The sequence below is a fragment of the Anticarsia gemmatalis genome, chromosome 26, assembly GCF_050436995.1.
Source record: "Anticarsia gemmatalis isolate Benzon Research Colony breed Stoneville strain chromosome 26, ilAntGemm2 primary, whole genome shotgun sequence".
Classification (NCBI taxonomy): domain Eukaryota; kingdom Metazoa; phylum Arthropoda; class Insecta; order Lepidoptera; family Erebidae; genus Anticarsia; species Anticarsia gemmatalis.
This window is the reverse complement of record NC_134770.1, coordinates 1,955,208-1,971,082: the sequence shown is the minus strand read 5'-3', so window position 1 is coordinate 1,971,082 and position 15,875 is coordinate 1,955,208. Positions and strand designations below refer to the sequence as shown.

Below are 15,875 nucleotides of genomic sequence, written 5' to 3'. Positions count from 1 at the left end.
GTGTGTTCACCGATTTTTTTCCTTAAACATATCAGCCTAGCCTTTCTTCCAACTATGTTGGAGTCGGCTTCCAGTCACAAAATATTTTACATTGAGCGACTGCCTATTGGACCTCCACAACCCAGTTACCCGGGTTATAGCACGATACCCCTCGGTAAGACTGGTTGTTAGGTTTTCTAGCTTCTGACTACTGGAAATACGGAGTAGCTCGGAATGCATAAGGCATGAAAAAATAGGGGGCAAAGTTTGTATAATTTTTTTTAGATTTCAGTCTGATTGAACTGAAATTAACGTAAATTCACCCGTAGGATATTTTTTATTACGTGAAACCTTTTCACTCGGACGAAGTAACGGGCGGAAGCTAGTACAATAAAACTCATATCATATATTATAATTTTTAAATATCTGTTTATTATGGAGATTTTATCTGTCTTAAGCAATGTTGAGGGTTGAAACTGCAGTACATCGGCCATATTGGCTGCACCTTCACTAATTTCACCAGCATACGGCATCTGAGAAGACAAATACACTATGAAATTATTTTAGCAGTGATAGCCGAATGGCATGAGGGCACCTCCCACACAAGTGGATGTGATGCACTACACATTAGTTCAACTTCGCGAGGTGCTCATTCGTGTAGCGTGTAGGTAACTTTATGCCCTTTGACTCGGCCGCAAAAGCCAACAAACGGAAGTCGGCCGAGGCGAGGTAAAGTCGGACGAATTAAGCCGAAGTGCTTCTCTACATTATTCTATACGTCTAACCTCGTTTAACTTCGCGAGTAGTGTAGAGGCAGTAGACGGTTCGAACCCGAGACAACACACCAATGACTTTTCCAAGTTATGTGTGTATTAGAAAATAATTATCACTTGTTTCAACGGTGAAGGAAAACATCGTGAAGCAACCTTGTATACCTGAGCGTTCTTTGGAACAGTCCTGAAGGTATGCAAAGTCCCCAGCAGTTGGCCAGCGTGACTCAAGACCTAACCCCTTCCTCATTACAGGAGGAGACCCTTGCCCAGCAGTTAGACATTAATGGGTTAAAGTTATTTTTTACTGTTACTTTACCTATTATAACCGAAACTTATACGTTAGCCGTGAAACTAGGCTTGCACGAAAAAGTTGATCTGAAAACGCTGGTCATTGCAGCGTATGTATAATCTATACTAATATTATAAAGCTAAAGAGTTTGTTTGTTTGTTTGTTTTAACGCGCTAATCTCAGGAACTACTGGTGCCAATTAAAAAAAATTAAAGAATTATTTTATTGTTGTATAGCCTATTTATTGAGGAAGGCTATATATCATCACGCTACAACCAATAGGAGCAGAGTACCAGTTAAAAATTATACAAACACGGGGAAAATTATGACCTATTCTCTCTTATGTGTCGCAAGCGAAGTTGCGCGGGTCAGCTAGTGCGAAATAAACAATCATACACAGTGAAGAACAGATAAAAGTGCGTGACAAATGCGTGCTCGAGCCTTTTTAACGTATGAAAGTTATCAGCTGTATATGTGAACACAAGATTAAAAATATAACAACACCCTGTACATAGCCGCTATTTTCAGATAAGAAGCTCACGTGAGATAAAAAGAGGTCCGAGGTCTTCTACTATCTCCATGCTGAATTTCACGGAAATCGGTTTAGCACTTTTAGAAAAACAATAGCTTATGCTTGCCCCCAAGTTTCCCATCCCCAATAACTCGGTCGAAAATGTATTACAAACAGGCAAACTTTCTAATTTATATTCATAATTTTGATGATAAAACAACAAACAAACATATTAGGTCGGAGAAAAAGTCTTTTCGCATTAAAGTATGTAAGAACTTGTAATAAAATCTTTTCGCTACACAAAAAAGCTCGATATTTGGGTACCTCACGAGCTCACTGAAAAAAACCTAATGAACCGTGTACTCATTTGTGATTTTTGAAGCCAAAGAGATTTTATTACAAGTTCATACATACTATAATATGAAAGACTCTTTCCCTGACTTAATATTTATTTCTAAATCTAATCACTAATCTGAACAAACACTAATGCTTAGCACACGTATATGTTCATCCTGCGTGGGTTACGAACCCACGACACGTATGTTAAAGAGCCATAAATATAAGTAGCAATTTCAAGTACCTTTGATGATCCAGTCTCATATACACATTGCCGGACACGCTGCCGTTCAGAGCTATGTCTGACCACAATCTTTCAGCTACAGCAGCCGCACGTGGCCATAGATGATAGTCAAGGTTACCTGTGAAAATAATTATATAAACATAATAATATCACACCTGATATACCCGAAGGTGTAGACATAGAGGTTTATCAAATATACTCGCGTTTCGCCATTAACAATGTTAGTTCATTGTAATAGGGGGCTAGCCTATTACCACAAAAAATAATACAATATAATTATGACTATTTCAAATACTTTGTACGAAGTTAACGAAATAAAGGATATTTTGAAGTTTGAATTATTTCAGTACGTCACCAATTCCAGGTTTCTATAGAGATTAGCAATGGTGTTCTTATATAAATGGCGTACTGAGGGTCTATACTCAACAGTGGGTAGAAAGAAATTACAAAAAGACCATTAGCACTTTGTCCGACCCGGGAATTGAACTCGGGACATCGTGGTCAGCATTCGGATTCACTTCACCACCGACCGCGCCACAGAGGCAGCAAATTAGTCAGAATAGAAAACAACAACTTTTTTTTGTTGTTTTTTTTTATTCCCGAAAAGACGTAAGCGCCAGAAATGCAATTAAATAAGATATTTCTCAGAAAATCAATTATTTTATCAATCTTCCGGTACAGTCACACATTGTGGGCTACCTGCCACGGTCCTTGGGAAAGACCCGGCTTAATTATACTGTGGTTGCGTATTAGTCATTTTAATTAGGTTTTTGAGTTTAGACTGGAATATTATCAATTTACCATATACGATTGTTAGTGGAAAAAACTAAGTTTTTGGCTGGTTTACGGATCTCCAGGAGCTTATAAAACCCAATCTGGCCATATAAATAGTTGTTAAACCTGGTTTTAGGTATCAGGTAAATAGTTAGCAAGTAATTAATAAATAACTATTGTAGCTTTTCGACCGTGACATTTTACGCGTGGAATTTCACCCCCTAAGGGGTGGAATTTCCAATAGTCTAAATACCACTAAGCGGCCACCTGTGCATAGAATACATGCGCCAAGGGTTGCTTAACCCACAATCGTTTATCAACAAGTAACCGAAACTAGGAAGAAGCTCCTCATGTTAACTTAACTTAACCGAACTTAATATTTATCTGTTTTGTGAATTAGTATAGGACAGACTTCCTTTCTAGGTGTCTGGTTTTTAGTTTTCTGAAAATCAGCGCTGTGCTTAGCACAGCGTACACTGAGCTGTAACCCTTTGTTACATATAAATTTAATGTACTGACTAGATACTAAGTTATGCTAAGTTTTATTTTGTGTAACAAAAATAAATGGTTTAAATGGTTTAAAGGATATACTTACTAGAATCGACCAGATCTGTCCACAATATGGACTCTCCTCCCTCTATGGTGAACACTTCAAGGTTTCGCCAAGACTTCCATGAGTACATTTCTTGCCATGTTCTAAAAAAAAACATAGTTTTTAACATTTTCGTCTACGCAAATCCCGGTTAGGGACTCTGCATACCTTCAAGAATTGTTCTAAAGAAGTTTCAAGCTGCTTGCTAGGTTATATCACGATGTTTTCCTTCAACGTTGGAACGATATACACACATAACTTCAGTTGTTAACATAAGTCAGAAACTTGAATGTCTGACAACCCGTGCTACCGAAGAGTATCGTGATATAACCTAAGTAACTGGGTTGTGGAGGCCTGATAGTCGCTTCATGAAATGTAAAATTAAGTATTCAGCTGCATCCGGTGAGACTGGAAGCCGACTCCAACATAGTTGGAAAAAAGGCTAAGCTGATATATTATACACACATAACTAGAAAAAGCAATAGTTGCGTACTGACTGAGCGAGCAGCCTCGCGAGGCAATATCTTGGTCTCTTTTCTGACTGCCTCTGTAGCGCAGTCGTTAAAAAAGCCTTTTCTGAGATTTTTGTTTAAAAATTCTCAGAGATTGCCGGAGTCGGAAAGTTGAGGTCTTAGACCTCCGTGCCTCGGAGAGCACGTAAAGCCGTCGGTCCTGCGCCTGAGAGTGTACCTGTGTATTGTGCACACACTTGGCCACTATAAATAAAGTCCTGCACAGTTGGTTGGTTTCAATGAAACTGGCCGCCGTAGCCGAAATCGGTCAGGACGACATCATCCCTTTTCTTTCAGATCGAAATGAGCGGGACCGAGATATTGCCTCGCGAGGCTGCTCGCTCAGTCTGGACCCGGCCGTTTGGTGTGTTGCGTTGGTTTCCGCCAACCACTTACATGAGAGGTACACTAGTCACTAAAATATAGGTAATATTAATAATTAATATAAAACAATAGTTACATTAAGACATGAAGTAAATCACTGAAATGTACTGATAATGAAGATAAGGTCATATTTCATGACCCGTGATGGGCACAAGATGACCTTTTTACCCATTGCGACGTATACATTTCGTATGCGTGTACTCAAACTACCTATATACATATATTTATTATTACTTGCTTATTTCCGCAACTTTAGTTGTAATTTTTTTATAATATAAAGTCTATGTCGTTAAGTAATTTAACGTCTAATCAAAATCAAAGAAAGTTTGAAAGGAGTACCAAGTGGCCTTTTTTGGTCTTTGTCTACACCTATGAGAAGGCGTGATTTTATGTACATACTTTAAAACAATTTTATTATAATTTTTTCTATAATAATTTAAAACAGACTTTTTGGAGTCTGTTCTAACATAGAGAATATTGTAACAGAAAATATTCACCACTTTGTCCGACTCGGAAATCGAACTCGACACCTCGTTCAATAGTCGCACACACTACCACAGAAGCAGTTAGTAATTATTTATGTAATTAATATATTACTATACCAATAGAACTCATTGCAAGGTGATCAACTTTATATTGAAAGCTAAACGATCATACGAGGTTGTACGAAAGCTAACTGTATGACGTCAAAGGAAGAGAGTAAGCGACCTTTGCCGAGGTCAGAGTATCGATGGGTGACCGCTAACGGCTGTTTGTGCGAACCGGTTGATATAGGTCTATTTTAGTTGCTAGGGAACTGTATTTTTTTACTTTATACTGATGTGTGTTTGCTTGGTTTCCTTCCAGATCAAAACGGCGGAACCGATTTCAATAAAATTTAGCATGGTCATAGATTATATCATTTATATTGAATTGGGGATATTATTTTGTAATAATATAATATTTGAAATTAAGCAGACTTATTTCTGAGGTTCTTTAAGTTCCATTTTGCGTCGCAATTCGATTTCCAACTCAATCAAAAATAATTTCTGATTATGTCATTCACCTAAGTTTTTCAAAGACTAGGTTAAGCTGCTAGTAAGTAGGTCTGACCTATTTACGGTCATTATATACCTGGTTTACGAGAGTGATGACATATACAGTGTACCCTCGTACAACACACATTTGAGCACTATAATTAATAATTAATTAAGTTATTAGAAACTCTATTGGTGTTAGCTAAAATTCTTAATTGCAACATTATGATAAATATTTATACTGTACTAGCTGACCCGCGCAACTTCGCCTGCGTCACATAAGAGAATCATAATTTTTCCCGTTTTTGTAACATTTTTCACTGATACTCTGCTCCTATTGGTCGTAGCGTGATGATATATATAACCTATAACCTTCCTCGAGAAATGGACTATCTAAAACTGAAAGAATTTTTCAAATCGGACCAGTAGTTCCTGAGATTAGCGCGTTCAAACAAACAAACAAACAAACAAACTCTTCAGCTTTATAATATTAGTATAGATTTATGTTTCTAGAACCAAAATAAATAAATAGATATACAAAGTAAGCCACCTTACATATTCCGGACCTTCAAAGAATTTGAAAAAAACCCAATGACACTGTGACCAACCCAAGCATCGAATCCGGGACATATCAAACGGACCGGATATAAAAAAAACGACAATCTACATATATCCTATACTAAGAAATCCTGTTCAAAGCTCATAGGAAGTGTCTTTGCAATACGGATTCAGGATTTACGAGAAAAACTACGTGACAAATGTTTTATAGATCAGAAATAATACATAATTAATGATATGGATAAATGAATTATTAATTTTTGAAACGGATTTGGTTTAGGTTTGTTGCATCATGCTTGGTAAATCCGAAGGGCTATTTGATCAAAACATTATGTCCATGTTTTGTTTATTTGTAAATTCTACGACAAGTAATGTTACATACATATATAAAATCACGCCTTTTTCCTATAGGGGTAGACAGGGAACGCCACTTTGTACGATCCTTACAAACCTTTGCTTCATTCACACCCATACATCTTGTCATAAAGTCATTTTAATTTATCTTTTTTTTCTACTCTTAATGCTTTACTTTTTAAACAGTGCTTTTTAAGACTAAAAACTGCTTTTCCACGCAAAAGCTACTGAATATATTTAGATGAAATTTGACACGCAGGTAGCTTATAATCTACATACCTATATATATACGTTTGTTACATAATATACTTTACCCCAGATAATCTTCGAACTTGGACAAACTCGGAGTCAGCCTAAAGTGTGAAGCTAGTAGAATTTCAAAGTAGTACACTAACCTGTATTTCCTACACCTCTGTTTCTTAATATCACAAGACAGGTCCCATTTGCTTGAATGTATCACTTTGAACCTACTCAAGAACTGATCTGAAGGACTCTGCTGCCATTCAGATAACTGTACTCCCATCCTGAAGACAAGAGAAGGGAATTATGGCAAAGTATATCTTTTTTATGGAAACAAGTGGCTGATGGAAATCAAACTACAGGTCACCGCAAATAGTGATATTTTGTGAACAATCCCTATAATCTTTATTCAGAACATTTTTATCCTGCAAAGTAGTTTTGCGTAATTAAAGATGCAGCGGATGTTGGCGTGCCAGATTGCCAACTTCAACTATTTTTCTTTGACAATTTAAGGAAGCTAGAATTTCTGTATATTAAACTAAGATAGACAATGGTCGGGGATGTATTTAGAATGTTTTAAATAACTAAAAAGGATCTAAGTATTGAGTAAGCATGAAATTGGCCTCGAAATGTTGAAAACAAATATTCTATCATAATTTACGAATTTTATCATTTACGGATAATTAGGATATTAACATATGGTATAATTTACTTACATATCCCAAGATCTCGCCTCAAAATCCTTCGACAAATGCGCAGTATACCACACAATCGGCAACTTAGGTACAAAACCTTTATTAGCCACTTTCAACCTAGCCAACGCCTTTTCCAGAAACCCTTCCCTCTCCTCTTCCAAATAATAACAATTCACCATCGAAAACAAACTATCACTCAAATGAAAAACATCATCGACTCTTGTCATTTCAATTATTTCTCTATAAATAATTTCGAGTATATTCATTATAGTGTCTCTCATTGACAGTCTGAGACAAAGCATATTGTTGCAAGTGAAATTTTCTGTTTTCGTCGGGCAAGACGCATCGGTGGACCACGACCAAGCCCTTCCAACCGGCCCTGGAGCAGCTACTTCAATCAAAACCCTTATTCCTCGCACTCCAGCTCGTTTCACAATCGCTTTTACATCTTCTTTAGTATAAACTAGATTTCTGCTATACGCTCCATATTCGAAAAGCATTGAAACCTTTTCTAGTAGTAAAGGGAAACTTGTCACATCGGAAATCCTCCAATGAAATGTGTTCAATTTGCAGGTAGACATTGCGTCTATTGTTCTTAAAATATCTGAGACCGGTATGTAGTTTCTTCCAGTGTCGAGCATCAGACCTCTGTATCTGTAGCTTGGAGCGTCTTTTATGATGATATTTGATAGAGTTATTAAATATCCTGTTGTCTCATCGACTAAAATAGTCTGGCTTAGTGTTTCGAGACCATGTCTAACCCCACAGAACGAAGGAGAGGCAATTCTGATCACCACTTGGTTGTTCAAAACTTCAAGTCGTAAATTGTAACTCTCGTCTGTATTCACCCTCATACGAGGATCAGCGTCGCTTTCCACATCAATTTGTATATTCATCTTTCTAACAAACAAATCTGTGTCATTTTCATCTAGGCGATGTAAACTGATTTTTTCTAATTCCGCTAGATTTGCTATAAAGAGCTTGAATGCTTCTGCTAAATACGAATGCACGGCTTCAGATGGGACTGATTGGAATTTATATTCAAGTTTGTTAGTAGCTAGAGCTATGACTTGTTTGGTGAAAAACGTGAAGCCTATGGGATGAGGCCATAGTTGTGGTCCCATACATTCTAAGACACATCGGCTAAAAGATACGTAGGTGGTGTCGGAAGTCTGATGGTAGACTTTTTGACAGAGCTTGTCCTTGCAGACGAATGTGTGTGGATGGTTCTTGCGCCTGGAAAATATATAACGCTCTATGAACTATGAGAAAAAAATATTACTTTCTTTGATAGCGAAGAATCATGCTTAAATTACTATAGGAAAGCCCATGTTGTGGAGGGGAAAGGCAAACGAAATCGTTCTAGTCTCTTTATTTTAGGTACAGTAGATACTTATATTATGTATGTATATTAACATAGTGCGTACCATCGGCGTGGCGACCTTAATCAATGTCTCCGTGGCGCAGTGGTTAAGGTCGCCACGCCGATACCAATACGCCGAGAGGTCGTGGGTTCGATTCCCACACGGGACAATTATTTGTCCGTTGTTTGTAAAAGTCCCCACGACCAAAGAGCAATTCTTAGTGCGGGATCTGTCTTCTAACAAATAGAAATATATTTATCGTAAGGTGATCCGTGCCCCGCAATGAGACAGTAATGAGTTACACCATTTTTAAAGGTCCCTTATCATCAAATGCTCCACTTACTTGACCCTTATCAACGTGGTCTGCATGCTTCTCTTGACATCGTTTGATCTCCTAGTCGGTTCAGCCGGATTCGTAGATAGTGATAAGTATGACATGACACCAGCCACCAGCAGACAGCCGAAGATTAGACCCCAGATTTGCCAGTTAAACTTGAGTCTAGAAATTAACATATATAACATATTTTATATATTACATATATGTTTAACATCATGTCTGTTATACCTGAAAGTGTAGGGAAAGGTATGTGGATAAAATCCTCATTACGTCATTCACAATAATAATTTTCTTAAAGACAACTCCCGCACTAAGAATTTATCTTATGTCGATTTGTGGATCGCACAAATAATTGTTCCGTGTGGGAATCGAACCCTCCCGACGCAGTGGTATCGGCGTGGCGACCTAAACCACTGCGCCACGGAGGCAGTAAATTGAGACTTCAATAAAAAGACGACCCAGGAATCGAACCCGAGATCTCGGCATCAGCATCGGCATATTCACCGCCAAGGTAGCAGTCAGACATTCAAAGAATGTTCTTTCAGTTATTACGCTAATGCTAAAGAAATTATTCTTACTTCTCTCTTAGAGGTTCAACTTTCAGTTCCCGTGATGGTAGATCTGGTGACTTGACGCATTTAGCCATGGTACCTCCAGGGTCACCGCAAGACGCTCCCATGGGAGAGCATCTGGTACACGCGCACTCTGGCTGGCAATTAGTCGCTGGAAACCAGACGAAGACCTTCAAGTACGATGTCAATTTTACATGAAAAATATAACCCATGCTGGACATGGTTTAGGTAATTATTTTATATATATTTGAAGGTATGTGGCACTTAATTGAATTTTGATTCTTGGGTATAAAAGTTTAACCTCAAATCGGTAACTAAATATACATATTAAAGACCCTCAATTAAAGTCCTCTTCACCTTCACGACACAGATCGCCTCTGAAGATTGAGATGAAACTAATAAGCTTTAAAATGGTCATCAGCGTATGAAGTACAGTTGTGAGAACTAAAGGTATGATATATGAGTTCAACTTAATCCGAGTCTTAGCCAGCTGCTGCAGACATAAAGAAATTAAAAACCTGCAAAACTAAGGCCCTGAAACTGCGTTAAACGGACGCCCATTCAGTGCATATGTACGAGTACGGACGTTTTCCGTGGGACCGCAACAGGGTCCATCGCGGGGATCGGATTATGCTGTGTTACTAGTGCCCTCGGGAGGGTATCCGTGGTACGGAGACGGTCACCAAAGCGCGGTTCCGTGCGACGGGTGCCCGCGCGGATGTCCGCTACGGAGCACTCTTGACCAGACCGCGCGGGCGTCCGCCTTACGCAGTTTCTGTCCTAAACTCTGTTTACTGAATTTAAAACGTCGGCTAGAATGGACTAATTGTCTTTTTGTATACGATCTTCAGATAGCTCGATTTGTACTAAGCCGGTAGAGAGTAAAATGACTTAAATGAAGTTTATCTGAATCTACTAACCCGATGTTTGTGTGACGCGGTGGGATACTTTCCTCCGGTTTCCTAATGAGAGAAGTCCATCGTCAGTTTGATGGTAATGGCTTCATATTCATGCGACGTCATCTACTACATCTCAAACTACCAAACTACTAACCCCATTCTTTATATTCAATTATCCCGTTAAATCTTTGGGCGGCTTAAACTTTAAATATAAAGGGTACTAACCAAAGTAAAGAAGAAGGCTAAATAACAACTGTTTTCTTTACATCTTAATCTACAACCTACAAATTGAGTACACACTATAGCATTTACTTATTTGTAGCCGGAATAATTATAAAAAAGTACTTTATCTCAAAAAGGAACTTTAACTATTTCCCATTTTTGTGGAGCTCAAAACTACATTAGCCATTAAACAAATTACACTTGACATAAAGAGTCTAAACAAGACTTGTAAAAACATAGTTCTATTGAACCCAAACTAAGAAACAGAGTAGTAGATGTTAAAAATCTCAGATGCACTAAAGAAATCTTTCGAATCAATCCATTCAATACATTTTCATTGCAGCTACAACTCCAAGTAAATGCCATAACGCTTACTCTCCCCAAGACCTCCCTCACCTGCAAGCTCAGAAGAATTGGACTGTACAATAAAATCCCTTTGAGGAGCCCGATCAAGTCCTTCAAGATTTATCTGAGTGTTCGCATGGTCTATCTTTTTATGTTCACTTAAATCTGCTTGGGCACCGTAGTGTACTTGAAAAGCCAATTCTGATAAGGACGAAGGGTCAGTTGCAGCTGCCGGTAATATTGTTATCGAAGATTTGAATTTGATACTGCGTTTTTGGGAAGGGTCTGATGTTAAGGAGTTTGTAGATGATTGTTTTAGAGTAGAATCGCTCGGTATAGCTGATTCTTCTGATACGGTGCTTATTGACTTCTCTGGGACTCGTTTTATTAGTCTTCTTCGAGGTGTCATTAGTTTTACTTCTTCGCATGTGTCTGTGGAAAAATATTACGATTTATTTTGATTTAAGCTAGATAAAGGAACTTCAAAGTCAAATTATCTTGGCCAATTTCACGTATTTAGCCCATTGACCATGAAAGTAAATAAATTCAACCTATATATATATATATATATATATATATATATATATATATATAGATAGCCGAGTGGTTTAAGTTGGCGCCTCCCACGCAAGTGGTCGCAGGTTCGAATCCGAGGCAACACATTAATGACTTTTCGAAGTTATGTGTGTATTAGAAATAATTATCACTTGCTCTAACGGTGAAGGAAAACATCGTGAGGAAACCTTGCATGCCTAAAAATTTGTTTAATACATTTATTGAGGGCATGCAAAGTCCCCAACCCGCACTTGGCCAGCGTGGTGGACTCAAGGCCTAACCCCTCCCCTTCGTTTGGAAGGAGACCCTTGCCCTGCAGTGGGACAGATATGGGTTATTAAAAAAAAAAAAAAATACTTTCCCGCTGCTAGGCGAGGATTTCCTCCCAGAATGAGGAATGGCTAAGCCCTTGAGTCCACCATGCTGGCTAATTAGAGGTATCCAAAAATGGTCGGGCATGAAAGGTTTCATCACGATTCCTTCACCGTAAAAATGCGATTACTATTTATAGCACACACAACTTCGAAAAGTCATCGAGTCTTGCCTAAAGCACTTGCGTGTTGTAGACCACTATTCTATCAGTGGTCTAACAGCAAAATCAACGTGCGAGGTGGCTGAAAACCGGAACACACAGGCCACTTGGTTTTCAGAGCTCTAAAAAATCTTAAATACCTTAGTCAACATTGCTACCAATAAAAAAAGTCATACATTTAATAGCACACTCCACATTATTACACGTGATCTCCATATCAGTCAGATGTTCGCAGAACTTCAACACCAGCTCCTGTTCTCCTTTATCGAGGTGAGCGCAGATATCATTGTCCACCTTGCCGTTGATAGAAGATACGCAGCAGTGGTAGAGGGTCAGAGAGGTTAGTACGTACTGCTTCTTAAAGTAGTCTTGACGGTCGCAGATGTATCTGAAAATGTATTTATTAATAAATGGCTGCTTTTATGGTGCGGCCGGATTGAAGATCATGAGGTCTAGGGTTCGATTTCCAAGTCGGGTAAGATATTATTGGTCTTTTCTTATTAATGTATTTAAGTAAGTTTATTAGTCGTCTGGTGTCTATAGCACAACCTCTGCTCAGTTTAGAATCAGATGGATTAGATCAGATCAATATAATAACCAATAACGCTTTGCCAGACCTGAGCATCAAACCCCAGACTTGGAGATCAACAGTCGTATACACTACCGACCGCACCACAATGGCAGTCATGATCTCCAACAATCATTATTAAACCCACTAACTGTATGTTAGTGGGTTTAATAATGATTGTTGGAGTACAAAAGTACTTACTTCAATCTCAACAACGGGTACTTATACTTCAAATAAGGTTCCACATCATCAGCCGCGAGGAATGCTCTCTCGACATCATCAGCGCAGATGTCCTGGTAGTACTTGTTGATGACGTGGACCAGGCTTCGTTCGTTCAGTCTCGTCACTGGAGCCTTAGGATGGACGCAGTGGTTTAGCTGAAAAGGTAGCTGGAATAATGACTTGTGGTTTGGGTCGAAGCACAATATTTTGCTGTTTTCTGAGAAAACCAGGAATTCGAGGAAAGTTAGTCTGGAAGTTGATAATTTTGTCGCCGTTCTTTACTTCTCTTCTCAAAAAAGAATTGCTCTTGTGTCGCGGGGACTTTTACAAACATTCAAACATCGGACACAAAGCACGACCAGACCCACAACAATTATTTGAGGACTGCACAAATAATATAATTGCTCCGTGTGGGAATCGAAAGCATGCCTCCCGACGCAATGGTAGCGGCGTGACGACCTTAAACCACTGCGCCACGGAGGCAGTCAATTGCCGCTATTGTTATATTTTTATTTAATTTAAGCTTAGATATTTTGGATTGGACATTATGTTTAGACTACGTTCGAATCCCGAGTCGTCCAAAGTGGTGGTTGAACTGTTCTTAAGGACTCTCAGGCATGCAAAGTTGCATCACGATGCTTTCCTCTACCTTTGGAACATGGAATTATGTCTAATACACACAGAACTTCAAAAAGTCATTGGTGTGTTGCCTCGGATAGGAACCTGCGACCACTTGCATGGGAGGTATCAACTTATACCACTCGGCTATCACTGCAATATTTGTGTAGACAATTGAATAAAAATATCCAATAGAAATAATATTCCTTCTAAATACATTTTGCAGGTCAGCAATACATGCCCTATCTTAATGCTCTTTACATGTTTTCTACGTACTAATTTCACAATATAAGAAATTGTTGAAATCATCAACGGATTTTAATAGTTTTTTAATTAATATCAATTTACCCCCACGTGATAATATAGGTTTTATTGTTATTCTCATTATGTATGTAAAGTCATTACCCTGTCTGCTCTTATTTAAATATTTACAAGTGTTATGTAATAGTGTTATTTATATTTCGAAATGTTATCAATATTAAATAATATTTTTCTCACAATTTGCAGGTTTTTTTACTTTTAAATCTAGATACCTAACTTTAGGCTGTACTTTTTAGTAGCCGATTCGGCCATGGTGACTATTTTCATCTAAACTAGTCAACTGTGGAAGAGTTTATTTAAAGCATCGCTCTCACTCTCTGTTCTGACTTATTGCCTGGTGCGACGGTACTCTAATCTGTTTTACATGTGCTTTCTAAGGCACGGAAGTCTGCAACCTTAACTAACAATCTAAGGGTGATCAAAGATAATTTGTTGACTGAAAAGCTCAGGAGTTAGACCTTTTCTGGACCGACCATAGCATGGCATTCATATGATGTATGTGAATGCCACATCATCTACCATAGAAGCACTAATTTCACAAGACGCTATTTGCTTCTAATTCATGTAAAATGTGTTAGTCCTGCATATGATTGAACCTGTGACCTACCTCTTCGAGTCTTCACAACAATACTGTGCTTGAATGTATATCCCGAGACAAAATAAAAGCATATTTTAATTATTTTATACTCGTACCCATTTCAATAAAAGTTTGGTCCATCTTTTCTCAATTAATTCTATTTTACAATCGGAGCACGAGGTTGGTGTCGTGTGCGAAGTATCTGAATACATTGTTAAAAATAAATAATAATAATTACAAATATTACTAAACGCTTCAAAAATACACCACTGACATTCAGTCAATGACAAAATCAAATATGAGACATTTTTAAGCAAGAAGAAAGAACTTTGATATCTATGGAATCCAGTAGATTTATTGGTCATGATAGAAGTCTGAACTATGGCACTTCAAATTGGACGTAGTTAAGCAGAAAGTACTCAATCCACACATTGACTCCACAATGGAGTTAAGTATGCCATCATTCTCCTGAGGGTCAAATCTATGATGTAGTGAAATCCCTATTTTTTAAATGTACATGGAAACTACTTTTCCTACTATCTCGACTCATCCCACAGTATGAAGAGCGACAAAATATACCCTCAGGAGAGTCCAAAGAAAAGATCCAGAGAAAAGTCAAAGTGTGCATTGAGTCCTTGCTGCTTAACTACAACCAATTATGCAAAATACAGCTCTAACGTCATTGAAATATGGCTAGTCATTTTAATTTGTAACAGTCGTTTATTCCTTCTCATATTTCAATGTGCGTTAAATGTCATCGGCTGAGTTTGGCGTCAGCCATCTTCAATGAAATAGCGTGACTTTCCTCTTGTACTTATACCGTTGTCACGACAGAAACCTGACCTACGACAAATCATTAAATTGAATTTTCAGCTCAGCGCAGCATAAGAGAGAATGGGTGAAATTTTTCCCCGATTTTGTAACATTTTTTACTGGTACTCTGCTCCTTTAAGTCGTAGCGTGATGATAGCCTTTCTCGATCAATGGGCTATTTAACACTGAAATATTTTTTCAAATCGGACCAGTACTTCCTGAGATTAGCGCGTTCAAACAAACAAACAAACACTTCAGCTTTATAATTTATATTAGTATAGATGTACAAATCCCAAAACTGATTATGACTTTTTTGTTATGATGCATATTGTTTGGTATCGTTATTTGTGTCTAGAAGAACTCCATAAAGCACCCTGATGTGACCTGTTTGGGTCACTAGTCTCACCGGACTATGAGAGTGATGGAATAGAATAGTGCACACAATTGACTGTATAAGAACTCCCTCGTAGATGACCAAAATTAATCAGTTTTAAGACAACTCCCGCACTAATTGCATTGCTGTCGCGGGGACTTGTACTAACACACAAAATACGGACATAAAGTACAACCAGACCCGAAACAATTATTTGTGGATCGCACAAATAAGTGTTCCGTGTGAAAATTGAACCCACGGCCTCCCGACGCAATGGTAGCGGCGTGGTGACCTAAACCA

The 15,875-nt window shown here is 38.2% G+C and overlaps 1 protein-coding gene across 1 annotated transcript; it reads right to left on the bottom strand.

The window, feature by feature from the left end:
* Nucleotides 1–384: 384 nt before the first annotated feature.
* Nucleotides 385–14,064, bottom strand: LOC142984062 (putative beta-hexosaminidase fdl). The gene is made up of 12 exons (XM_076131372.1): nucleotides 14,030–14,064; nucleotides 12,853–13,149; nucleotides 12,260–12,471; nucleotides 11,048–11,428; nucleotides 10,451–10,492; nucleotides 9,537–9,681; nucleotides 8,965–9,120; nucleotides 7,279–8,493; nucleotides 6,718–6,846; nucleotides 3,502–3,602; nucleotides 2,133–2,250; nucleotides 385–512 (listed from the first exon to the last, which is right to left on the bottom strand). The coding sequence occupies exons 1-12, from the start codon at nucleotides 14,062–14,064 to the stop codon at nucleotides 413–415; spliced, it is 2,931 nt and encodes a 976-aa protein (XP_075987487.1). The 3' UTR covers nucleotides 385–412.
* Nucleotides 14,065–15,875: the final 1,811 nt, after the last annotated feature.